This window comes from Cibotium barometz, chromosome 30 (assembly GCF_041138505.1).
Source record: "Cibotium barometz isolate CiBa-2024 chromosome 30, ASM4113850v1, whole genome shotgun sequence".
NCBI lineage: Eukaryota > Viridiplantae > Streptophyta > Polypodiopsida > Cyatheales > Cibotiaceae > Cibotium > Cibotium barometz.
Genome location: NC_141075.1, coordinates 11,939,446 through 11,966,819, shown reverse-complemented (window position 1 = coordinate 11,966,819; position 27,374 = coordinate 11,939,446). Strand labels below are relative to the sequence as shown.

General features: G+C 40.4%; 1 protein-coding gene across 5 annotated transcripts; it reads left to right on the top strand.

Annotated features, from left to right (window-relative positions):
• Window positions 1-12,265: 12,265 nt before the first annotated feature.
• LOC147621163 (uncharacterized) lies at window positions 12,266-20,804 on the top strand. Of its 5 annotated transcripts, none has more exons than XM_086823886.1 (12): window positions 12,266-12,647; window positions 13,702-13,773; window positions 13,885-13,973; window positions 14,061-15,002; window positions 15,101-15,209; window positions 15,309-15,479; window positions 15,569-16,360; window positions 16,452-18,227; window positions 18,346-19,276; window positions 19,432-19,601; window positions 19,680-19,790; window positions 19,904-20,804. In XM_086823886.1, the coding sequence occupies exons 1-12, from the start codon at window positions 12,545-12,547 to the stop codon at window positions 20,299-20,301; spliced, it is 5,664 nt and encodes a 1,887-aa protein (XP_086680012.1). In that variant the 5' UTR covers window positions 12,266-12,544; the 3' UTR covers window positions 20,302-20,804. The 5 variants fall into 5 exon arrangements, with proteins under 5 accessions (XP_086680012.1, XP_086680011.1, XP_086680010.1 ...); XM_086823885.1 differs by having other exon boundaries at window positions 15,557-16,360; XM_086823884.1 differs by having other exon boundaries at window positions 15,101-15,221.
• Window positions 20,805-27,374: the final 6,570 nt, after the last annotated feature.

Below are 27,374 nucleotides of genomic sequence, written 5' to 3'. Positions count from 1 at the left end.
GGGATTCCTCTGAACAATGAAATCACAACAAAGTTTACAAAAGTGATTTGTATTTGAAAAATGCAAAGCAGCCAAAAATGATCCAAAGAGCTGCAAAATTTCTTGGGTACTTTTTGGCAAGACTGTGGAGGGCCAAACAGGTGGCCTAAATAGGAAGTTGGAAAATTGGAGGAAAGGAAGTGGGCCACTGAGTGCCCATTCCATTGCTAGGACCTCCATGTTAAAGAAAGAAACTTCGAAAGGCATGCCTACATTTTTGGGGAGGAAGTGAAAGAGAAGCAGCTCAAAGAAACTTTTGTGAAAAATATACGACTAGCAGAGGCAATGCTTGCCAAGGTGAAATTTAAGTTGGTTGAAAAGGAAGATGCATCTAGGACAGCAAAAGTAGATCATAAAAGTAAGAAAGATGCTCTACTTTAGCTAGAAGGTGTTTCTAATACAGCTACATTGCTCGGTTGAAAAAATAGATGGTTGTAATACAAGCGAACCCAAAACCCAACCTGGTGGAGTTCAAAAAAAATAGAAGTGCAAATCTAATTTGTATGAGAAGGAACTGAGCTTTTGCGGGGTTAACCCATAGAGCTTCTCACCAATGAAAGAAAATCTAGAGTCATGATGATTAGATGTAACAACACTAGGATTTTAATAATTTATTTCATAATATTATTATTAAAAGTATTTTTATAACTGCATTAAAATATGTTTTTAAGGACTCGAAAGCACTCCAAAGTGCTGGAAAGCACTCTTAATACAAAAAAAGAACTTGAAAGAGCTTCCAAACACTTAAAAGTTCCAGCCACTTGAAAGTGCTTCTAAGAAAATGTAGGTGATTTCAAGCACTTTATAGTGCTTTCAAGCACACTTGAAAGTGCTTTCTCGTAGCTGAAAGTTCTTTAATATGCTTTCTAGTAGCCAAACATGCATGTGCTTTCTAGCACCTTAAAGTTCTTCAAAATACCTTTACATCGTAAGCTTTTTATCTACTGTACTTTATAGCACTCCAATGTTCTGGAAAGAATTTAAGTACTTAAAAGTGCTTCTATGCACTTGAAAGTACTCCTAGGTACCTGAAAGTTCTTTTAAGAACCTCAAAGTGTTTTCATGTGCTTCCAAGCACTAAAAAAATCTTTCCAACGCTTGAAAGCAAATTATTTTGAAAGCACTGCAAAGCACTTTGTAGTGTTTTGAAGTGCTTTAAACCACTTTGAAATCACTTAAAAGTACTTTGCAAGTCTCACCAGCACTATGCTTAATCTTCTATGTAGTGTGTAGAAAGTGAAATTCATCCTCTCTTTTAAGTGTTCCTTCTCTTTGATCATGGTTTCTATTTAATATGCCCACACAAAAAAAACATGAAGTTGTTATGCCTAAAGTTGCAAATGCAGAGAGCCAAGGCCGATTTATAGAGGCATTACTTCAACCAACTAAAGCTTGATAAGATATTCAACATTATCCCCACAACCCATGATCATGAGCCCTTTGGATTCACCATTTTGGTCAATGGGGAATGTGTTGCTTGTGGTATACTATTGGAGGGTTATGATGTGGTTGCTGTATACATGCTTGCATATAGACACCAATACCACCCCCTTTATGTTTTTCTAGTGCAAATAGAGGTAAATCGACCTGTGTGAAGCTGAGATGCAATCAAAGAATCCCAGAGCTTGCAAGGTAATGGGTGTCTACTCAACAATCCGTGTTTGGTAAGTATGCTTCTTTGTACTACACTCTACACTTTGTATGTTTACCTTTACTAGAAGCACATATGTTTCTTGGTTTTGAATGTAGGGCATAATGCAAGTGCTACTAAGCAACATTTCATACCTGATTTTGACGAGAATGGCTCAAAAACGTTGGCATACAGGGCATTCTAGCTTTGATATACCAGAAGGGAGTGCACAGTATCTACAAGGGGATACTAATTGTACTACTATAGAGAGGCCAAGAAGGCAAACTTTGAGTAGGCAACTTAGAGTACTACCGAGAAGGTAACAGAGAAGACAGAGAAGGCTGCTGAGAAGGAGGTGCTTACACATCTCAACCAGAGTGCAGTATGGATGACATAATGTTGATTAGTACTATGATGTATTTCGTTCCCTTAGTGGGTACAATAGGAAGCCTACTAGCCCATGTTATTTCATACACTCTCTTTTGTGTCCATGTGAGCTAGATGTCTTATATCATCACCTTTTGTGTGTCGAGGGGACGTGTGGTGCATGTGGGGGGTTGGCAACACTACCTATTCTTGAGGGCGATGTTAGTGGTGTCGAGGTAGTGCATTGGCGGCGGGCAATATAAGTATGTAGTACACTAGCTCAATGGTGGGGGGCAATCCAAGAGGTTGCAGCTTGTGGAAAAACATACTCCACATGCATTGTTCACTACTACTTTTAGAGAGCACATCTACCCTTATATACGACACACCCACCATTGTGCCAAGTGGTAGGACCGTCAGTTTCATGCATGCTTGGAGCAGTTTCCCATTAGTGTGGTTATCTCAATGGTGGAATGTGCTGAGAACTATACAAGCTCGCCCTACTAGGAGATACAATCTGGGTACTACTTGTGATGTAATAGATCACTTTTGACCATTGTATTAAGATAGAATTGTATTGCACTTTAGGTGGCTATTTTGGTGCATATTAACAGGATACACTTGGATGGAGTTGCCAATACCCTCGAGGCTCATATTATTATTGGGGAGTACCATTTTTGCATTAGTGATGATTGCTCGCATGATGCAAATTTTGTACAGCATTGTTTCTACCCGTCATGATGCATTTATGATGAATCGTGAAGTCGCATGGCATGCGCAGAGGATTTGGTCTCACGGATGTGGTGATCAGTTCAAGTGTTCAAGGAAGTTTGCTATCATTACCCCCAATGGTAATGAGGAGCAGGTGGACTACTATTTGTTGTTGAGATGCTCTATGCCAAAGAGCACTCTCAAAAATAAGAATTCCGTGGATGGTCTTGGGGTTCAATTTGATGCACATAATACGGTCATGGGCAAGCTGATATTTTTAATAGGTTCCTGGGCATGGGAGATACATTCAGTTCCAGCAGTACAAGGTTGATCGTGAGACCTACATCTTCTCTCATCTTGTGATTACGATCTTGTGAGGCCTACATCTTCTCTCATCTTGTGATTATGATCAAGCTTCCTCTTGATTGAGTTTAGAGCTGCAAAAGTGGCACTCAACCTCTCTAGCGGCTTCATGTAGATGAGCATGAGAGCATATTAGATGTTTTGAGAGCTAGAGAGGGTGCAAATGATTAGTTTAAGCATCATGAGTTGTAATTTACATTTTTATTATTATATTATTGCTGTCTCACATTGTAATTTGTATCTTTTGATGTCTATTTGTTGCAGCTTTTAATGTCTATTTGTTTGGTGTTCAAATGTGATCCGATGGTGACCAAACTTTGCAAGAGTGTATATGTGGATCCCACCCTCACTCTTGCAAAGTTTGGTCACCACCATCGGACCACATTTGGTTGCAATGTGTGTGCCAAGGACCACAACACATTGAAAATTGGGCCTTTGGCATGCACATTGCAACCAAATGTGGCTCGATGGTGATGAACAACTGCCTTCCAAGAACAAAATTGACCACCAAAATCGGGTAAGAGAGGCTGCAACAAGTACTCTTGCTATGGCCTCAAAACCTATAAATTTTCTCTCTGTACCAAGAAAAACACTCCCACTTACACAAGAACACACTCAAGCCTCAAGAATTGGGAGGCTCATCCTCTTCCTCACACACAAGCTTCATAGGGATAGAAAAAAATCAAGAACAAAGCTATGTGCAAGAACAAGATTGAGTGTTGAGAGGGAGAGAGAGAGAGAGAAATGAAGGAGCACTAAAACGACTCATGAATCCTTCAACCAACTTCCTCAACCGTCCCCACCACCCTTCTTGATTTTTTTATTGATATTCAAAAAGGTTCAGTACATATTTTAAACTAAGGTCATAGAGACCTTTTAGCTTGCAACATATAAAATTTAAAAGTATCCTTTAACCCTTCAACAAGTTGAAAATGTACACATTTTATAGATCAGTTTTAGAATTTTTGTGGACATGTTAGATATGACATGTTAATTTGCAATGGATTTTACAATCAAAGCTGATCAAATTACAAATGTGAATAGATATAATGCCAAAATGTTGTCGATGTAAACCAAAAAATATGCCAAAAAATATACAAATTTGGAGGCTAACATTCCTCCTCCACTTAAATTGTGAGCAGACGTCTAGGAACACTTGGAAAAGAACCTTTACCTTCAAAAATTAGCATCATGTCGATGAAGAACTCTGCATCTCGAACACTCCACAATCTTGATGAAGAACTCCACATCTCGAACACTCCACAATCTTTAAACTCCACCATGGGATCACCTCAATTGGTACTACCTGTCCCAATATATTTTCCTTCTCACAAACTTCATTAACTCTTCCAAACTCCAACATTATCTTCTTGCATCAACACTTTAAAAATCAAGCATTCACTTTGAAAAATTAAGACAAAAGGACTCCTCCAAACACCTACAAGATCTCGCCCAACTTGGGCAAAGGAAAGAAATGTGAACCACATTCATGAAGCTCTCAATCCATGGATAAACCATGGTAAAAGTCCCCACAAAGAACTCCTCCCAATACATTGGTGTGTATGGTTTTATTTTGAAAAGAAAAGGATTTTTTATTTTGCGAAAAAAAACTAAAGTACGTATGGTTCTTAGGTGTAGTGGGCTGAATTTCTTGGCTTGGAGAGCGAGGCTAATTAGCATTTAAAGTACTCTGCATGTGAATAGCAAATTTAAGAGAAAATATAATTTTTTATAAATAAGGTTTAATCAAAACCTTATCTCCATCTTTTAATACTGGAAGCGTATTTGCACACTGCATGGAGATAATCTTCTCCATGGAGACGACAGGACCAGATATTCTTCTTTCTTCCTTTGCTTGTGGACATGGCCACCACGGTGGACTACAAGGGCTCACTATTAGAGAGCTCCATATTCTTCATCAGATCACCTTTTGATTCTTCTTTTCTATCTTCTCCTTCTGCTTCTTTTATCAAGTAGAGAAGGGCCATACCACAGCCTACCATCACCTTGTGTAGATCATCACACCCATGCCTGGACATCTAGAGCGGCTTCATGTTGAGATGGGCTCCTTCCTTGACAACTGGTTTCTTTGCCAGAGGGTGCGAGCACATTCAGCCTATTCACTTTTATCCTCTACTTTGGCACCTTCAATAACCATATTTTTGCTACCCTACAAAGCTCACAAACTTCGAGTGTCTCACTCGTATTTTCCACTTTCTTGTCTTCATTTTTGTTTATAGAAGCTGTTCCTATAGACAAAGAGACTCTTGTCATCTTTGTCTTCTTCCCTTTTTTTTAAAAGATTTTGAGCACCAATGAACAACTACCTGAGTCCAAGCACCCAATTAACCATGGAGATTGGGTGAAAGAGGTTGCAAATAGCTCTTGCTATGGCCTCAAAACCTGTAAATTTTATCTCTTTACCAAGAAAAACAACATCCACTAACACAAGAACACACTCAGGCCTCAAGAATTGGGAGGCTCATCCTCTTCCTCACACACAAGCTCCATAGAGATAGGAAAAATCAGGAACAAATCTATGTGTAAGAACAAATCTATGTGTAAGAACAAGTTTAAGTGTTGAGAGAGACAGAAAGAAAGGAAGAAAGGAGCACTAAAAGGACTCCTTGTCTCCTTCAACTTATTACTTCCTCCACCGTCCCCACCACCCTTCTTGATTTTTTTATTGATAGTCAAAAAGATTGAGTACATATTTTAAACTAAGGTCATAGAGACCTTTTAACATACAACATATAAAATTTAAAAGTATCCTTCAACCCTTCAAAAAGTTGAAAACTCACACACACATTTTATTGATCATGGCTTTTAGAATTTTTGCAGACCTCCTTAATATACTATGTTAATTTACAATGGATTTTACAATGAAAGCTCATCAAATTACAAATGTGAGTAGCCATAATCCCAAAATTGTGTCGATGTAAACCAAACAGTGTGCCAAAGAATGCATAAATTTGGAGGCTAATAGATGATCAAACTTTGCAAGAGTATATATGTGGACCCCACCCTCAAAATTTGGTCATCATTAAAGCACATGTGGTTGCAATGTATGTGTGAAAGGCCCAATTTTTAGGCATGCATATTGCAACCAAATGTGCTCCGACGATAGTGACCAAACTTTACAAGAGTGTATATGTGGACTCCACCCTCAATCTTGCTGTCACCATTGAAGCACATTTAGATGCAACGTGCGTGGCAAAGGCCCAATTTTCAGGGGTCTCTATAAGGCCATAACACATTGAAAATTAGGTGTTTGGCAGCACATTTTACAAACCAAATGTGCTTCGATGGTGGTGAGACCAAACTTTGCACGATTGAGGGTGTAAACCCACCCTCACTCTTACAAAGGCCCAATTTTCAAGGGGCTCTCTAAGGCCACAACACATTGAAAATTGGGCCTTTAGCACGTTCATTGCAACCAAATATGCTCTAATGGTGACCAAACTTTGTAAGAGTGAGAGTGGGTACTCTTACAAAGTTTAGCAACATTGGAGCACATTTGGTTGCAATGTGCATGCCAAAGGCCCAATTCTCAAGGAGCTCTCTAAGGCCACAATACATTGAAAGTTGGTCCTTTGGAATGCAGATTACAACCAAATGTGCTCCGATGGTGACCAAACTTTGCAAGAGTGTATATTTATACCCCACCCTCACTCTTGCAAAGTTTGGTCACTATCGGAGCACATTTACTTGCAATGTGCGTAGTAAAGGTCCAATTTTTTAGGGAGTTGTCTAAGGCTATACCACATTGAAAATTGGGCATTTGGCATGCACATTACAACCAAATTTTCTTCGATGGGGTGACCAAACTTTGCAAGGGTGAGGGTGTGGACCCCACCCTCACTCTTGCAAAGTTTAGTCACCAATTAGAGTACATTTGGTTGCAATGTGCGTGCCAAAGGCCCAATTTTCAAGGGGCACTCTAAGGCCACAACACATTTAAAATTGGGCCCTTGGCATGCACATTGCAACCAAATGGTGACCAAACTTTGCAAGAGTGTATATGTGGACCCCACCCTCATTTTTTAAATATAACAATAAAAAAATAAGTTAAATTTAAATTTGAAAAACAAGTAATCCACTTAAACTAACTAACTTAATCTTTTTTAAAATAATACCTTTTAAAAACAAGAGGAAGTAAATTACGAATATTATGCTGCTACATGCTGGAGACACAAGGCGTGCCTCAAGGCCAATAATAACATTCCAAAGCCCTTTGATGACCAATCCATGGTGCATCATATACTCGGAGGGTTCACTTAAAAATATGTAAGTATACCACATGAGTTCAAATGAAGGGGTTTTTAAATTAAAACATTTAAGGTAAATTTACAGAAGGGGTTTTTTAAATCAAATTTGAAAAAACCTATAAGTTCATAAAGAAAAAGGGATCATTTTATTCATGAAAAATTCACAGGTAAGGGGTTTTTTAAATACACCTTGAACGCACATGATACATAGGGTTTCTTAGTAGTGCACCCCCCGCGATCATATGGGACCATCATGGGTAGTTGGTCCCATCAAGCTTATCCTCGAGGAGAAAGCATCCCAAATACATCACTACCTGTCATTATGCTGCAAATAACTAATCTTTTACATAGAATGTAAATATCCAAACTACCTACAAGTATATTCAATGCAACTGAAATGGTTGCTAGTAGATCACTAATGATGATAGAAACCTACAAAATGTATGAAAAATTACAGAGTGTAGAGTATTGTCAATGCAATAGAAATGGTTGCCAGTAGATCACTAATGACGATAGAACACCACAAAGTGTATGAAAAATTACAAAGTGTAGAGTGTGGAAATGATACTTAGCAGGAATGCAAAAAATCGATAATAATGTTGACAATGCTGTTGAAGATAAACTTGAAGATGCGATGTTGAAGATGGCGATGTCATTGTCTGCACACCAAAAACATTGCATGCTATTGTGTAGAAAACCCGAAATCGAACAAAAATAGTTTGAACTGACACTTCCTTCCGAATGCCTCTGTGGACACCTTACAACATGCAAACGAGTCTCGAAACGTGCCCAAAATGCTTCAAAATGCATAGAAATTATGTTAACGTAGTTAGCACGCATTAACGTAGCTAACAACACACTATATGGTATACCTTCTCCACCTAAGAGGATAGGTCAAATTGAGACAATCAAAAGAGAAACTCAAGGAGAAGATGACAAGGGGCTGAGAGCTAAGAGAACTTGCTATGATCCCAATTGTTGGACTGGAGATCAATGCAACAACACACATACATGCAGCAAGCAAGTAGATATAGATGGAAGCATAACACACAAAGTAGATTGATGAGAATCAGTGAAGTACAAGTGAAGCGACATGATAAGGTCACTTCACACTCATAAGAGTGAAGTGATGTGATAAGGTCACTTACACACTCATAAGAGTGCATACATATGCTCAGGGAAAAATACCTCATAAAGAGAAAAATAGCGCCTCGGGCCATTACTAGCCTATATACTACCATTATTACCCTATATTCACACATCACTACCATATTCACACACTACTATATAAATGCTATGCATACAAGTTGGGTAGGAGTTTTGATATGTTGGGAAGGGTTGTCAAAGTGTAGTGAAAGAAAGCTCATGGTACTTAAAAAGATAGATCCCCACTTTCATGAGATACATATACCTCTCAATTGGTGCTATGGTTTACATTTCTTATATAGGTTGAGGACTCATCCATGAACAATGAAAGAGATTGATTTTTCTAGCACATTGAAGTTCTTCATGTGGAGTTGGGCTTTGGAGTTCACCATGTTGATTGTTTTGTGGAGGTGGTGAGTTTCTAGGTGTGATGCTTCTTGGCAGGTAGGTGTGGGTTCCTCTGAAGTTAAATAATCATGTGGCCTTCTCATCGATTTTGAGTACAATTGTTGGGCAATGCTAGTTCTTTCATGGTTCAATTCTAACAAGCTTTAAACGATGACATCCTCAGATGAGTAGGTCTATGTACTCTATCCTTTTACTTTTATGTATATATGTGTGTGTTCTCCCAAAAGAAGAAGAAGAAAAGATGTCTCTTAAGATCAAGATGGTGATGGATGGGTAATATGTGTGTGTGCGTGTGTGTGTGTGTGTGTGTGTGTATGTTCTCCCAAAAAAAAAAGAAGAAGCAATGATGTCTCTTAGGATGATGGGAATGATCATACATCACGAGCAACCCTAATAATGTTTTAGATGACAGGGCCCTTCTCAAACATGAAGACTACTACGATAAATACATCTTTATTTGGGAGACAATACTAGCATTTAAAAGAGCCATACTTGAAGGGGATTCCTTTGCTCCCCCCCATCACAAAAGACACTTGCTTTCTGTCGGTTAATCTGATGCACACAATATGTTGATTATGTTCTTTTTCAATGATGTAGATGTTTTCTACTTCCTTCATGACATTGTGTTTGAGTAAAGTCTTTCTTGTACACATGCTTTATATAAGATTCAATGATATCTGCATTCTAGTTTGTGTGTGAAGTTAATAAATTTCTCTACTTGAGCTTTAGGCCTTAGCGTGAGTTAGTATTTCTTTTTTGGAGATGTTCCCACCTTTAATAGCAAACACTAACAATTCTAAAAGCTGAGTGAAAGTGAGTGAAAAATAATATTCAATTAATTAGTTGAATGCTAGTGATTAAGGTTTGGTATTTTTGAGGTTTATATTGAGATCATGCATAAGTGATCTTGTAATAAATGAAGCGTCATGATGTGGGAGAATCTCTAATCAAAATGCCAGCATGATGTGGGAGAAGCTCTAATCAAAACATTGGCAATGGCCTTCAAGAACATCTCAATTGTAGCATTTGCTTTTACTATGCAAACCGCCTCTTCTGTTTACCCAAAGACACTGACTTGCCTTCTCTCCTGTTGATAGTCATCTCTTTGTAGAAATGACTAGCTCCTTCTCTAATTGCTTGCTCTAGCTATTTTTCCTAGAAGGCTATCCTACAGAGACTCCAAACATGCCTTCGTTGCTTGCTCACACATTCAGATCATTATTCTCTCTCACATTGAAGATAGCACAAAATACAAAGAAATTTGTTGTTTGATGCAATGTTAATAGCGGTGGCTCCCATGTATTTTATTGAAATCGAAGGTAGTCTAGCCCAATAGTATTAGATGCATGGTGTTACTAGATTTTTTAAGGATTACGCACAAATCTCAATCTGTAGAGATGGGAGATGGCAAATGAATTTAAAAAATTAGTATGAATTTTTGTTGTTTTGTCACGTATTTTTATTTAGATTCTATCAATCTGTCTCTTTTATGCATTTCAAAAGCATTTGGCATATTTTCCCATGTTTATTATGATATTCATTTTTTTAAACATGTTCATTTCGTTTTGCAAGACAATGTCAAAAATGAAGAGGAGAGCAAGAGAAATAGAGACATGAAGGATTTTTTATTCCAAAGAGCCTAATGTTGATGTTTAAAGTAATGTACCAAATAAGAGTTAGGATAAGTTATCAAATGTTGACGATATTACAAAATGGTCAAATGTGAACTTCAAAGTTCTTGATTTAAGTATGACAAATATCGATAGGTGGGCGTGATATTGATGAAGCATTAACAATTAATCACAATGAATTTCTCACAAAAGAATGCCTCGCTAGCTATTGTTCATTGGAAAGGGGAGGTACAATTTTCCATGTAAACTCTCAAATGGTTATTAACTCCAAATGGTTTTCAATCATTACAATTAATAAACCGATTAAAAAGTATCTTGGATGGGATAAGAAGCATCCTATTAGTAAAATCGTACATGATGTGTAGAGCTTTAAAGCAAAAGACCATGCACACATTTCATGGGATGATTGAATATTGGATGAAAGATCTGGATAAGCCTCATTACAAGAATGTTTCACAGAATATGAGTGCGGAAGATATTGCTTTAGGAATAGAAAATTTACATGCAGTTTGGTGTAGATGAGTTAAAGAACAAAGTATGCCTCACTTCTGCAAATATTTTTGATTGGGCATTAATGTTTTGGAAGTTCAACTTAAAGCATCCTTTAGGCAATAATTTTTATACTACAATTCACAAAAGGATCAAGGTGGGAAAATATTATCCAACTTCTAATTGGATAACACCATACCAAGGTGGAGGAATGGAGCTAAGAAACATTAATGCTTTTATGGAGGGCATGGTATATCCATCCACAATAACAATGGAAGATATCTATGATATTTTTATTAATAATCAAAATTTGTATGCTTCACATCCAAGATCACATTGGTTTTTAATAGGTGGAAATAAATGAGAAAAAAGTTGATGATCCAAGGTATGCATATGAAATTGATGAAATAGTAGAGAATGTGAACAAAACTACAAAAAGAAACAATTGAAATAATAGAGCAAGAGAAAACACATAGACCTAGAAAAGAGAAAAAATCATTAATATAGAAAGTGAAGATGATGAGACCGATAATGAAGTCAACATCCATAAGCTACATTATATTTCTTTGTGTAAGAAGAGCAATAGTGCTATTGTAATCACATGAAAATGCAATAAATGACACTTTTGATATGTTTCTCTCAATTTTGAATCAATGGGAAATTTTTGTCATCACAAAATAAGAGATATGTTTCTCTCAATTTTGAATCCATGGAAATTTTTTATCATTATGCATTATGTATTATTATACATATACATGATTTAAAAGTTGAGTGTCTCTCCCAAATGAATTTATCCATGCCACCCCTCTAGGCTCTAAGGAATGAAGAAAACATAGGGGTGGGGGTCGGTTGTCTTGGCTAGTGCACTCTAGCCAAGTTGAAATCTCCCGCCCCACAAGATGGGGTGGTGTCGGTGTTCGGTGTTCGGGAAATACATTTTATTGAGCCGGATTGAAAACTTTCTCATTGTAATTTGAAGACCATTTTGAGAAGGAATTATTCTATAAATTTTTGAAAAATATAACCAAAATTTTAAAATTTTGAAGAAGGTTCTTTTCTTCTCCCACAAATTTGAACACGCTCTGCACAAATTTGAACAAGAAAAAGAAAAAATGTCGATCGACTGGAGCCCGATGATAAGGGGAGAGTAACCGGCAAGCACCGGTTGCCCCTCCCCCCGCTTCTTTTTGCCTCCGATCAGAAAACACGGTCTCACAACCAACAAAAGCTATTCGACGCCATAGCCACGGCCTCGCTTTCGACACAATTAACAGGTTTTAGGGGTTTTGTGATATGAAGACCTCTTCGCAATCTCCCTCTGTGCCCTCGCTGCCATAGCTGTAGCCGTAGCCGTAGCCGTAGCCTCTTTTCATCTGGTCGCCCAGCTCCGCACTCATTTGTTTTCTGAAACCTAATTTTCTCTTCTCTGTGATTCCTCTGCATTTCTGCTGCTTTCCCGATCTCTGTTTAACACCCTGATTCTCACTTCGTCCATGGAGGACTCCAAATTCGACGGTGTTGGTGAAGGCGGGGATACAGGTGGAGGAGGTGTAGGTGGATCCAATCTCATCATCTACGAGCCCTCGAGCATCTATGGTACATCTCTTGTCTTGTTCTCGTCGGAGTAGATTGCTCTGTTGTCTTGATGGAGAGGTTTCTGTGTAGTAATCGCATTTGTTCTGAAAGTTTGATCCCTCTGTGCGCACCAATTCAGTTTTTCTCAAAACCTGAAAAAATGGAAATTTAAGGGTTAAAAAACAGAAGCAATCATGTAAAAACTTGAAAATATTATGTGAAGCGTTTGAAAATATTATGTAAAGCATTTGAAATTGATCGAGTGAAGAAAAAGGAATGTGGATGAAGGAGAAAATCATATAATTCTGGAAACAATATGTAATATTGAAGGGGATTCTGAGAGGATAAAAATATATGAGATGAATATGCAAACTATTTAAGGTGAAGAAAAAAGGAAAAAACGTACTGTGATGGCTACTTGAAATGTGGAAATAACAGAACTCGTAGACCTTTGGCATGATGTTTTGCTGATGTCTCATCATGCTGCATTCCACGGCCCAACCTTGCTGGCCCCCATGCCAATATACTTTAGCATTTACGATTGCTGCACACAGCTTTTCCGGTATTCTGACTTGCTTCCCCCCCCCCCCCCCCCCACAACACACACACACACACACACTCCTCTCTTCAGTAGATCCACCTGTAGTCACGATTTTGTTGCCTGCCTGGAGGTAGTTTTACATGCCTGCCTGAAGGCATTAGAACTTGAACTTGTGGCCGTGGCCACAACATGAACGGGTGGCCAGTGCGGATTGAACGCAGGACCTCCCCTGTCTGAGTTCTAAATCAGCACTGCTGGGCTACATGCCCGTTGGCTATACAGATGTGCTTTTCGTGCTCCATGCCTGAGAAAGTGGGGTTTTCAATTGTGTGAGTGGGACTCGGGGAGTGGAACAAACTTGGCTCCTGTGAAGATGCAGAAAATTATAATGCTTAAACTTGTCAGGCTTCTGTTTTGAGTGGTTTATCAATGTAGGTGTACAAGTGTGCCTTGTAATGGATTTAAATTCAACTACAAGAGCATGTTATATCTCTAGATAGTTTGCCATGGTTGTTGAGTTTAATTATGCTGCAGATGAAGGAATCGACATATCTGGAGTGACAAAGTTGGCCCTTGGATCTGGTGATGCAGCGACAGAGACAAAAGGTAAACCATGCGTTCAGGGGTATATTTGTATAACCACATTACATTTTGAAGCCTGTTTTCTCTGGAGCTTTAGTCCCAAGGACTGACACTGCTGTCTTGACTCGTTTACAGATCTCATGGGGCAAGATAATACTATCCCTTTGTCTCCACAGTGGCTGATCTCAAAATCTGGTGAGAGCAAGCCGCCACCATTATCAATGGTTAGTAAGTTGGTTATCGGCTAATCATGATCTGCCAGAAACTGATATGCCATTTGATTTATGTCATGGTGGGATTTTCTTTTTCAGGAATCTCCACGAACCCCTGGCAGTCATGGAGGAACCAGTGATTCGTTGTTTAAGGAGCGGTGGAGGGCAGAGGGAAATCGTGATACTGACAAGAGGAGAGACTGGTGGCACACAGCTACAGCTACAGGTGCTGATAGTGGTGGTGGCAGCCGAGACTGTTGGAGGGAAGAGGAACGAGAGATCACCCAAACTGGCAGGCGTGACAGATGGAAGGAAGGTGGGGATGGTAATAATGATACCAGACGTGCCGAACGATGGTCTGAGAATTCCACAAATGCAAGAGATTTAGTGGAGGGTAGACGTGCTCCTCCATCAGACCGCTGGTCTGACTCCTCGGGTCGGGACACCACATCGGAGGCTGTCCGCCGTGTTAGCAAATGGAGCACGCGTTGGGGTCCTGAAGACAAGGATAAGGAGATTAGGCGAGAAAAGTGGCCAGAAAACGAGAAAGAAGGGGATGGTGGGCACCATCGGGACAGACAACATTCTCTTCTGAGCAGCAGTCGAATTGAAAATGACCGTGAGATTGATGCTCTGGCCCGTGATCGAGTTTGGCGTCCTCGTTCTATCACCTCAAGAGGCAAAGGAGAGGTTCCCTCTCTGGGTTCAACTCCTCCAAAATATGCTCCAGGCTTTGGTGCAGGGAGAGGACGTGGTGAAAGTTCTACCCTTGGCTTTGCTGTAGGCAGAGGCCGTGCGAATTTATCAGGGAGTGGTGTTATGTCTGGTTTGTGTTCTTCTGTTGGCGCTTCACCGGTTGCAGATAAGTCTGATGTTGGTCAAGGATACCGGTATCCAAGGGCAAAGCTTTTGGATATATACCGGAAAAGCAGAGTCTTTTCCTCTTTCATTAGTCCTGAAAGTCTCACAGAAGCACCTCAACTCACACAGGCAGAACCTGTTGAGCCTCTGGCTTTCATTACACCTAATGTGGAAGAAAAGGTGAATCCCAGTCCCCAGGTTTATAGTCAATTACAGCAGCTATTTTGATGTGTTATAGATAGATAAGGTTTGTGCCTTAAAATTTCCAATTTACACAGGCTACTTTGGAAGGGATTGGGAAAGGTGACATTGTCAGCAGTGGAGCCATGTACTCAGCCCCTATAGACACCAAAAATCATGAGGATGTTAGTCAGAATTGCGTGAGAGGTCATAGCATTGGTAGCTACAGATCTTGTGTTGCATTTCTAACTTGAAAGCAGGTGCTGTCGGTGTTTTGAGTTCTGAAAATTGTGGGTGTTTGTACAGGTGATGGAGAAGATGGGATTCCTGAAGTTCCTAAAGAAGAGAGTTTTTCTGGTAGAGACGTTTTGCAGGTGCAAGATACTGTGGCCTTCAAGCACATTGTTTCATGCCAGACACAGGCAAATAACGGATTCGATTCAATTAAATCATGTGATATCTCTGTCCGGACAGAAGGTGAGTGCTTTAATGATCCTTGTAAGCACACTTTTTGTGGTTTCTTAGGATTGCATTATTAATTTTGGTTTGATTAGACTGCTTTCCAGGTGATGCTAGTGTTGACAACGCACATGATTTGGCTTATTGGCATTCTCGCACTTTGGAAGTAGATGGTTGTAGGAGACTAAACAGTGCCATTGAAGTCAAAGATGAGACTGAGAAGAGGCAGGATAAGCTGCTTGGCTTAGGCAGAGGTGAAATGGGTGATTTAAAACTAGAGAGATTAAGTGATAGGATGAGAAGTCAAAAGCTTGCAAGCCTTGTTGAAGAAGGTGGCAGCTATGGAACATCTGATAGAAAAACAGAGGTTTTGGATAAGTACATAGCTATGCCATTTAGGGATGCCCGGGGTCTTGTTGGAACTATGGAGCATGAGGACAGGAAAGAGGTTCTAGAAGCATATTGTATCCATACTCCACCAGAAGAGCTCTCTCTCTTTTACACTGATCCTCATGGAGAAGTCCAAGGGCCTTTCTGTGGTATAGATATCATGGGTTGGTTTGAGCTTGGTTATTTTGGCACAGATCTTCTAGTTCGTATCGCTGATGCTCCGGAAGATGCTCCCTTCATTCAGTTGGGTGATATAATGCCACATTTGAAAACAAAGGCACAAATGCCTCGGGGGTATAATGCTGCTGCCAAACGTCTGGAGAGGGAGGAGATAGTTGATGAGGAGAGTTTGTCATTACAGTTCTCTCAACAGGTGTCACTTGATTCTATCGAACAAAGTGAACCTAGTGAGCAAACCCTGATGCATAGAAAAGAGGCATTTGATGGCTCTTTAGAAAGAGCCAGAGGCTTGCTCATTAACGACTCACAGCTATTTGATGGCAGGAGAGGTTAGTTTTTGGGTGCTCTGGAAGGGTTCATTGTTTTGGCATGCTATGTTTTGGTGTTTACATATTTAAAAAACCTGTGCTCTTTTTGCAGTAGATGTGACAAACGACAAGATTCTAGAGTCACGAGAGAAGAATCTTGACATAAATGCAGAAGAATCTTCTCTCGGAAGAACAACTTCACTTCGGCGCAGGATGTCCGCCTTTCCTGACATTGAGACAGAAAGTGTGGACTTGTCAAAGCAGTTTCTTTTCACACAACAGTGGCCTTCTAAGAATGATTTTGTGCAGCCAGTTTCTGAAGGGCCCAATGGACATATATCCCCGGGGTTGCAAGTACACCAAGCACCTTTTTGGCAGCCAAGGACACATCCCTTGTCAGCTGACCCATTGCCAGGCCCATCTACGCAGGATGGGACATGGTGTGATGCCTTGCAGATGGACGTTCCATCATTCTTGCATGGACTAGATGATTTTCACATGCACCAACTGCAGCAGGTTGAGAAGTACCAGTTACGGCAGCAAATGGAACTCTTGCAATCAGGGGTTCCCCTTCCACGCCCTTTGCAACAACAGCAACATCCTTTGCTAGAACTTTTAAACCAACAGCAAACATCTATTCCTCCCTCCTTAGAGCAGTTCCAGAATCCAGCTCTTTCACACAACTTCAATGCAAATACATCACAACAGATACCATCCCCACATCCATTGCAACAGTTACCATCCTCGCATCCATTGTCTAGACTGCAGCAGCAGCAACCCAATTTTCAAATTCCAGCTTCTGACTCCATTTTTGATCAGGTTCTGAGACTTCAACAGAAGCAAATTCCGCATGCATCTTTTGAGCAGTTATTGAGGCAGCATCAACAATTCCCTGCAGCAGACCAGCTACATTCGCCATCCCTTGTGACACAACACTATATGCAGGAAAAATCCAGAGTTGATATGCAGGCTCAGCACTTGGAGAAGCTGCGTCAACGCTCTTCACAAGATGTCTCTCTTGAACTCTTCTTACAGAGGCGACAAGAACAACAACTTCAAGCTCAGCAGCGCATACACTTACTTCAACGGCAGCAGTTGTTTGATGAGCACCGTGTATCTGGAGTGTGGGAGGTTGATGAGTTTGGCCAATTTGTACGAACTCTGGCATCTACCTCCATCCAGACCCATGAAGTGTTTCAGCAGCAGCAGCAGCAGCAGCTGCTGCACAGTGAGCCAAGCTTTCCTCCAATGCGTCATCCTGCAGCTCAAAAGCTGCAGGTAGAAGTACGTACTGACCTTTCTCAACTGCGGCAGCCCAAAGTAGACATGCGGACACCTGTAGATCTGCAAGCAGAAAGGAATTTTTCAGCATTGTTAAGCGGCACCTCAAGAGTGGAAGTGATGCCAGCAGATTCGTTGCCACACCGTCAAAGGCCGAGAGCAAGGTTTGAAAGGCAAACTAGTTTTCCAGTACATGGTTTGATGCCTCTGGAAGTTGACGTGCTAAGAAAAAATGAAGCCTTTCAAACACCTGTCAAAGAAGCGAATGAAGCTGCTGCAGGCAGAGGGTGGTGTGCTGGACCACACAATGTTGATTTGGAATTGCTGGAAATGTATGGGAGAGGGGAGAGAGATGCTCCTAGAATCGATCAGAATTCTAGGCAACATCAGCTGCCTGGTCTTAACTGGCGACGAGATGTAGCTTCTATTAATGATCGCGTTGTTGAGGCACACGACTTTTCTGTCAACTCAGAGCTTTTGAAGCAGTCTTCAGAGGACAGTCAAGGCATTTCTTTCAGAATACAGCAGCAGCAAGGAAAGGGGACATCACAATCGATGGGTGAGAACTTAACGAAGCTCCTAAGCGCACCTTTGCCATCAGAACAAGGTAAAATTCCTGTTTCCATGTTTTTCATCTTTTCCAAACTTGTCGTCTGGTAACCTTCAGATGGAGTCAATCATTTGCGCTATGAAAACAATCCCCCAATCGGCTTGGAATGGTGCAGTGGCTACAAAGGCAAAGCGAGAGGAAACAGATTGGCAAAGAGCAGACCCTGCTGTCCACATGGAGCTGTTCACACCTATGTCATCATCAGGGCAACCACTTGTTCTACATGCAGCATCGGATTCCTGGATGAACTCTGCTGCTGCAACTCAAGAGTATTCCACTCAGGTTCCTTCTTTCGTCCATTCATCTTTTGATGCAGGCCAAGGTGAACCTGCATGTTACAGCTTTTTTGCCTTGAGCGTAAATGGCAATGTTAGGAACCTGCCTAGTGCAGTGAATGAAGACATGGCTAGCCAATCAAATGATTTTTCAGTAACAGTCACTGATGAGGGTGAGTTTTTGGAATACAAAGACACAAAGAAAAGCAAGAGACGGAGCTCTAAAGGCAAGGCTGGCACCCTTGGTAAGAATGTTTTGGTCTCAGTACCGGAGCCTGCTGTGGCTCTATCCACGACTGGTAAATCTTCAAAACTGCCCCATGTGCTTGATGACTTTACCTCTGTAACTCCTAGTCCTTCACTAGGCGACTTTTTGACAATCAAGGAGCGGATAACCTCTCAGCCTTGGCCTGCGTGGTCGGCGGATCCAAACAAACCTGACAAGGTGGCAAAGTCACTCAAGGAAATTCAGGAGGCGGAAAAGAAGGCAATAGATGAGCAGGAATGGCTTCCTCCATCTGCACAACCCCAGTTGCAAACTACTGTAACAAAACTTTCTAATCCCGTACCTATAAACAGCAATGCATCTGCATGGAAAAGGCCTCTGTTGTCCTTTCCGTCCCAGCTTCTAGCTGAGGCAAGAAGTCAGGGCTCATCACAGGATAACCCTAGCACGGCAAAGTCAAAGACTGGTGTTTTTGACACTGACGATGAGCAATTTTGGGATTATAATGATACAGGAATCACCAAACAGGCATCCAGGACAGAATGGTAAGGTTTTTACAACTATTCTTTTGCTTTCAACGACTGAAGTCATACTATGCAACAGAGTTTCTGTAGAATGTCAGATGCATTGCATTTTCTCACGTGAAATGCTACTGTCCTGCTTTTTGTTTCTCCTTGACTTCCGAAATTTTGGCTACCAGGTCGAACCATATCACACTAGCAAAGACGGGACAAATGGTGACAGGAGTCCCTGTAAAGGGGAGTGAATTCCTACCTTGTCAAGCAGCAGTTGGTGGCCTGTCCTTATCAGGGTCTTCTGCGGTTGTATCCAAGCCAACTTCAGTTCAGGTGACAAGCAAAGAATTAGAAGGTATGCTCTACACAAGGTCTGTTTGGTATGCTTTTCCACATCCACATGACTAACTCAATCTGGGGCAAGTTGTGGTAGATGACTTGACGCCGACAGCAGGCCCCCCACAAGGGTTATTTACTGTTACAGAAGCCAAGGCCTTTCGTCAATGGTGTGAAGGTGAGATAAAAAAATTCAATGGCAAGGGCCGTATCCTCTTCAACAGTTTTCTCTATGAATATTACCTTTTACTGGTAGTTTTGTTTTAACAATAATCCTTGCTAAATTTAGATCCTACTGGTAGCCTTAATATTGTTTGCCAGACATGTCACTCTTGGAGTTTTGCATGGGTTTGCCATCCATATCCGAAGCTGGGGGTTATCTCACCAGGTACCTTGGTGATGGGCCCATGGTGGATGCTTTCAAAGCTGAGTTCCTTCGTCAAAAAGAGTTGATTCCTCCTGAGGTAGTGTGTGCGGTTTTTCCCACGAGTGAGGCCGTTATCAGGGATGACTCTGACTCATTTGACAGTGAGAAGAGGACGGAGCCCACAAACAGAAAGGCTTCTGAGGAGGAAGACAACGATTTTGAGATGGTGAGATCCGGAAAGAGGAAGGGTAAGAAGGGCAAGAAAGTGGTTGATCCATCTCTCGTGTTAGGGTTTAATGTCTCAAGCAACAACAGGGTTCTAATGGGAGAGATCCAGCACGTCCATGATTAATTGCTCGTGGATTTGGATTGTCTTAGAGGAGTACATTATTTTATCTCATAAGAGTACTTGATCAGACTGTGGCATATTAAGCGAGGTGGTAGTTGAAATGTTCAGTAGTGATTGGCACACCTACAGATTTCGACGTTCCATGCGCTATTACTTTGCTTGGGTTGGTCGCAACTGGAGAGATGCTGAGCTCGTACCCGAATACCAGAGTGCAGTGTATTATGAGCACCCTCTGCCATTCACAGAGAGAAAGCAGGCCCTTTTATGAGGTCAGCTATTATTTTAAGGTAGAGGTTCTGTGGGGTTGGGTGTGCATTGTGGACTACACAATGCTTTAATGCGTACCGGGGGACTGAAGAGGCTCAAACGGACAAACTCTAGAGACTTGTTACTCCATTCAAATGACTATAAGATGTACATGAAAGTAGTGGTTTTGTATTAACCTGTTGTTATTAGCCTCTTCAGTAATTATCTGAAATAAATGTTCAATCCACCCTTGCAATGTACACCTAGGTGTTTTATGAAGGGCTCATGATCAAATGTTTGTAAAACCTAGATGGGTAAGGCTTTCAAACAGAGTCATTATCACAAAGACTTGCCTCGTTTGCTTGTTGTAGCTCTGCCAACGGGTGCCTTAAGTCTACCTTGCTTGGGAGGGCTTTCCTCTATGCATGAAGCTATCTATTTAACTCTAGTTCTCGCTCCCACAGCTGCTTGTGCCTACTAATTCTATTCATTATCGAATTTAATGCCCCATCTTAATTATGGTTTCATTGGCGAAACCATCTGGAGAGACAAAGGCAGACATAAAGAGAGAGAGAGAGAGAGAGAGAGAGAGAGAGAGCACTCTACCTACTTGACTCACTGTCTCTTAAAACCATAGAAAAACCAAGATCACCTATTATGATTAGTAGGAGAATTACTTAGTGAGATAAATCCTTGATTCTTTTTGTAAAATCCACACATTGACCCTTGCTTGATCCTTCCGGCTAGAAAAAAGACCATCTTCACTCCTTGGATCTCGATATGTTTCAAGGAATGCCTATATGATCTACTTTGTAGGTTGGAATGCATTCTAGTGGTGTTACATAGAAGATAGTACCATCTTTGTGCCTTATCCCTATAAGTTTCAATGGAGTGTTTCTTTTTTTTGCTTTGTTCCTTCCCTCTCTATGTATCACTCCATATTTATTCTTCTTTGCTCGTCTCCTTTAGTTTTTTGGTTGGATTTTCTTATTCAGGTGCGCTTATGTTTAGAGTGTTGCTACTCTATTAGTTTCTAAATGAGCCTCTAAGTTCTATATCTACCTGATCATTATTATCAATTTAGCAAAAATCCTTCCAATCACTTTCAATAATATAGAAAACTTTCAATCACTTCTAAAAACTTTCACTATCAATTTATCAAAAATCCTTCTAAACACTTTCAATTCTATAGAAAACTTTCTATAGTAGTTAAAAAACTTAAACAATCCCTTGCAGGCTCCTTTTGGTTTATTTGGTGGAATGGAATCATTAAATGAGGATCTTGGGATTCTTTGTGACAACAAACTTTGAGGTTTTTGTTGGTATAGGAGCTCAAGTCTCTCAACCTCACTCGAGTAAGTAGCAATAGTTAACTATTGTTAGTTTTCAAAGACAATCCTAGATTGCTTGATGTTTGCTTCTAGATTGCTTGATGTTTGCTTATTTATAGTAAACTTTCCTACCTCACCACCAATACTCCCATTTTCTAGATGGCCTCATGCACTTTTTGATCTCCACGACACCCGCTAATGCATACGGGAAGAATGAACTCTGCAGCACAAAACATTGTAATCAATGTTAATTAATTACAATCCAAGACCATCATGAATCTTATATAAGTAAATTGAAGATACATGAAAAGGCTTGTGCCAATCATGCATTATTAGACCATACAATTGAGTTGCTCCTTTCTTCTTTGTTTTTGTGAACGCCCCCCTTAAAAAGAACACATGACACCAAAGGGGTATGAAAGGAGGCAATTTTCTCCTTGACTCTCTTCTCTTAGTTACTTATCAAGATCTAAGGTTCTTCAGGTAAAATTACCTTCTCATTCTCTTGATTTAATGGCCAAGTGGTGGGAGGTGTTTAATCAATCCCAAGTCCTCCGAATCTCTCTTGCCAATTATGTGGCCCAAATATTTGATGCTACATTTTTAATGATGTGATTTATCCAATATGGGAGATGAAATAAGATTGAGTACCTTGTCATTCCTCGGCAACGGTGGCATATGGGACGATCCCCTCCACAATACTTCCCAATAATCACCTATTGGTTAGAGTATGTGTGGGAGCTCCTTTTGTAGATGGAACAAAATTCTCATGATCAAATGGAGCAAATTGATGATGGTCTTCATGCATGATGTTCTTGAGATACATAGGCCATGATGTAACAAGCGATGGTACACAAATTGGATAAACATTGTGATCGGATGTTGTGAGTTCTAAATATATACAATGCACAAGTACTTTTATGTAGAGCCAATTCATATTTGATAGTTCAAATCATGAGAAGGTGATTGAGCATAGAAAATAAACTGGAGCACCCTCCATATACTGGAAAGTCATGCATTGTCCACATTACAATTACATTCACCTCCGCACTACATTGTGTAAGCGGTTGGGACACATCATGCACCTGGATATGCCATGCCATAGTGTCTCAAGCTCCTTGATCAAAGGTTCAAGGTTCATATCCATGTTCGTAACGTTGTGCTTACTGGGTAAAAGAACTAGCATCACATGATCATTCTTTATTGATTTTCAAGGAGGGAGATTGCAGTTCACTACTACCACTAGCCATGTGGTCCATGATACCGATTTGAGACCAAATGGAATGAATCCATCCATACCCAATCCAAGTCGTAAATGACATGGCTCATCCTTAAATTCCAACCACTCCTCTTCTATGTGTTGCTATGCTAGTAAATCTACAAGGACCCTCATCATGCCATCTATGGAATGATCGTGTACATGCCATGCCATGAGTTTTGCAATAGACTTGCATTGGAACGTTTGTTGAATGCGAGGTATGATAGGAAAATGACAACACCTTTTGTGGAAGCATCGTACCTTTCAAATTACTTTGATAATGAGAATCTCCACATTTTAGACATTGAATTACATCTTTGTGAGCACCCCTAAATAGCACACAATCATTGACACATGCATGCATATGTTTGTAATCCATCCCAAGTTCCATCAATACTCTCCTAGCATGCATCCTTGTGTTTGAAAACTTGCTGTCCAGAAGGAAGCATCTTTTTCATGAGCCTACGAAGGGTTTGAGAGAGTTTCATATATTATTCATAAAGGGTATGTCAAAATTGTAAATTTCTAACCACAAATGTTGACCCACTGAAAGAGGATTGTAACATTAGCATTGCTCCAACCAAACCCTCATGAGGAAGAGATTGAGTAGTAATAGAGAGGGGGAGGCTATGCCATTGAGACTTGAGCAACACACAAAAACACTCTATGTAATCCCACACACACATCCTATTCAATCTACACACACACACACACACACACACACTATGTAGTCCCCAAATCCTTATGAGGAGCAAGAGAGGGGGGATTAAGATATTGATGAAGTTGGTGGGGGGGAGGGGAGGGGGGGGGGGAATAAAGGGAGATGGAGATTGAGAAACTTCACACCCTATTCACCAAACCTTTATGAGCATGGCTACCTATGAAGGAAAGGTGTGAGTCAGAGAGAGGGGGAGAATCATCTTGTGCATGTGTAAGTGGGCTTAATAGTAGAAGAAGGTTAGATATATGAATAATGTGATGAGAAATGATGAGAAGAAGAGGGAAATTCTGTTGTTGTTGCACCATAGTACGGGGAAAAGACACATCGAAAACCCAGATTCCCACCATGTGGATAATTTTTCTAGATCCTGATTGTAGCAGTGAAATGTGAAATGTTATTTGCCATTATGCAATGGATTTTTTGGGCATGTGGGTCCTCAATTGATTCCTACGACCACTTTGTCAATGCTTGATTGCATACACGTTGGGCAATACCTCTCCTTAATTTTTAATTTTTATAAGGTGTTGAGAGTTTGATTTGATTACATCCTTCTAGGTCAATGGCATTCTCAAGTAATCAGGAGGGATTTGTGGTGGGTTTTTAAGAGTGGTGAGAGAAGAATATTTGGTACCCGTGTGCCTATGCAAGGGGCGCTAGAGACAGAAGCATCCTATAACCATCAATCATATACGCATGCATGGCATAAACAATGCATTGCCTCGTCGACAACCAAGCGGCCTTAAAAACTTTGATTTAGTAAATATCTTTCATTCACACCCTTTTCTTGGTGACATATTGTATGACATAAATTTACAAAGTGATTTATGTTATAACATAAATGTGCTTTTCCCCAGTGTGTATAGGATGAGGATGAAGGGAACAAGAGGAGGAGGATAATGTATAATATGCCACATCCTTCCATGGCAGTGCACGTATGTGAGGCAATGAGTGGCATGTGTGGAGGAGGAGAACCCTACATTGACCATCAATGAGGACCCATATTCTCCCTTGCCTGTGAGGATGAAGAAGAAGGTTAACTTTTTTTCAGGGGAGGTTGAGGGGGGTCAAGAATTTGGTCCGTGTACAAAAGAGCAGGATGTGGTGAGGAAAGAGGAAACCACCCCATTGAATTATGGTTTCTCCTACTCAAAGCTTTGAGCCATCTTGAAGCCACGTGTAATGAGAGAACAACAATGGGATGAGCATTGGAAGGGGGAAGAGAATACACCCTGAGGGATGAGTCGTCACTCAATCTTCTTTCATCTACCATATTGGTATGAGTTGAAGATAAACCATCTACTAGATCCCATGCATATTTTTGTGAATGTATTAAAAAACATTTGAGATCCTTTGAACTTCTCAAAGCTTGAGATAAAAGGGGCAAGAGATGACTTGAAGGAAACTAATCACCTTCCTATAATGCATGGCCATATGAGGCTTAGAGGGGCAAGATTATAATTCCAAGAGCACTATGGAGACTCAAAAATAAAGAGCAAGAGAAGTTGAAGCGTGTGATAACCTCTTTTTGCACACCCATTCGAGTTATGCATTCATTGAAGGCTATATTCATAAAGATAAAGAAGAAAGAGGTGGAGAAATTGAATGGCCTTAAGTACCATGATTGGCATAATATGATGCAAATAATTAATCTCAACTTTTCCTCATATACATATTTATATATCCATACTTGCATATGTACAGGTTCATCCTCTTTTTGCATGTATAGTTTATCCTACCAATTGCTATTGTTGGATGTGGTGATAAGAATGTGATATTAGATACCTACAAGATGGGAGAAGTTGTGAGGTATGAATTAATACTAAACATGTGTTATTTTGCTTGTATTTTACGAGCCCTCATAATATTGTTATATTTTGATGAATGTTTTTGGTTGCTTAAATTTATATCATTAAAGGAGATTGATCCCTCACACATATTGGCTGCTCATCTCAATGCTATAAGAGCTTTCCTTGAACAATACTTACTTCACAAATGCATATTGTGGTTCACTTGGTTGATGAAATAGAACTTTATGGTGTGGCTAATAGTAGATGGATGTTCTTCATTGAAAGGTTTACAAAAACCTTAAAGAGGTTTGTAAGACAAATATAGCAAGGCTGGAGGGGAGCATGGTGGAGGCATTGTTTATGTAAGAGTCTCTTGTATATATCATGTGACAACCTCTCTCAATTGGACCGTACCATGCCAAGATTATGGACCAATGAAGATGACGAGCTAATGGTTTCTCATATCCTGCAAGGAAAAGGAAAGCCTCACAGGATGGATGAATAATTGAGGAAAGAGGTCAACACATTTTGCATCCTCCATAGTGCCATAATGGAGAAATTGATCCAAAGATGCCGAGAAGGTAGAAAAAGGCATCAAGAGGAGATTCCAAAGCTTTCAAGAGAGTAAATCAAATGGCGGCAATGGAGAAGAGGTGATAGAGGATGAGTAGGATGTGACTTTCAAGTTAGTAAACTCATTGGGTGGAAGCATCCTAATTTCAACTCCTCTTTTTGCTATAATAGTATAAGATGTACGATGTAATGTAGTCAAAGGGGAGACATTTTCACATTGAGTATGTGGATTGTAAAACAAACACATTTTATTGTGGTGTTTGAGCAAGATAGTAGAGCAAGTAGACATGACACAACATCATACCCAACCAATTAGATTATTGTAGAACCATTCAAGACATCATAGAGGTCGGATTTAGATATTTAACTATCTACATGTTTGATGTGAAGTGTTTCAAAGTAATATGTAGTGGTGCTCATAGAGGTCAAGCCTAGATATTTTACTATCTATATGTTTGATGTGAAGTGGTTCAAAGTGATATGTAGTGGTGCTTCTCATGTAACTGTGAAGAAGCATTCAAATGGTTTCGTTGCAATTGACTCCACAGAGAGATGAGAAGGATACATTTGTGCTCCCTTACCATTGTGAGAAAGTTTGAGATTTTACTACCAACCCCGTCGTCTCTTGTAGTGAAAAGCTGGGGTATTTCGACAAGACGGTTAACGGGAACAAAAAAAGTAGGTGCATAAGGTGATGAAAAGGGTATGCATCTTATGCTATAATGGTGCCCTTGTACTTGAGAGATAACATCATTTCAACTGTGGATGACTCTGCCGTCCTTGCTAGGAAACTCGAAGACAACCGCCACAAACACTATGGTTGTGGGAGAAGGGAGTGTGGATCCTCTCAGGGAAGTATACCCACCAAGGATGAGTCGACCTCACTGGCTAGACATGCAAGACCTAGGCTCTACACTGTCTACCGTGCTCTCCGACCACCGCCTAGCACCACAGTACCCCTACAGGCCTCTCACTCACACCACACACCACTCACACCTCACTCACCTCGCTCACACAAAGAGATAGACAAAACACCACACAAGCACAACACTACAATCACAATACCAAAAAAGAATGATACAAGGGAGACTCCGCTCCGATAGAAGGACTGTGCTAGAACTCTAGGTGATACACCCGAGAGTGTCCTCTTCTATGAGAGT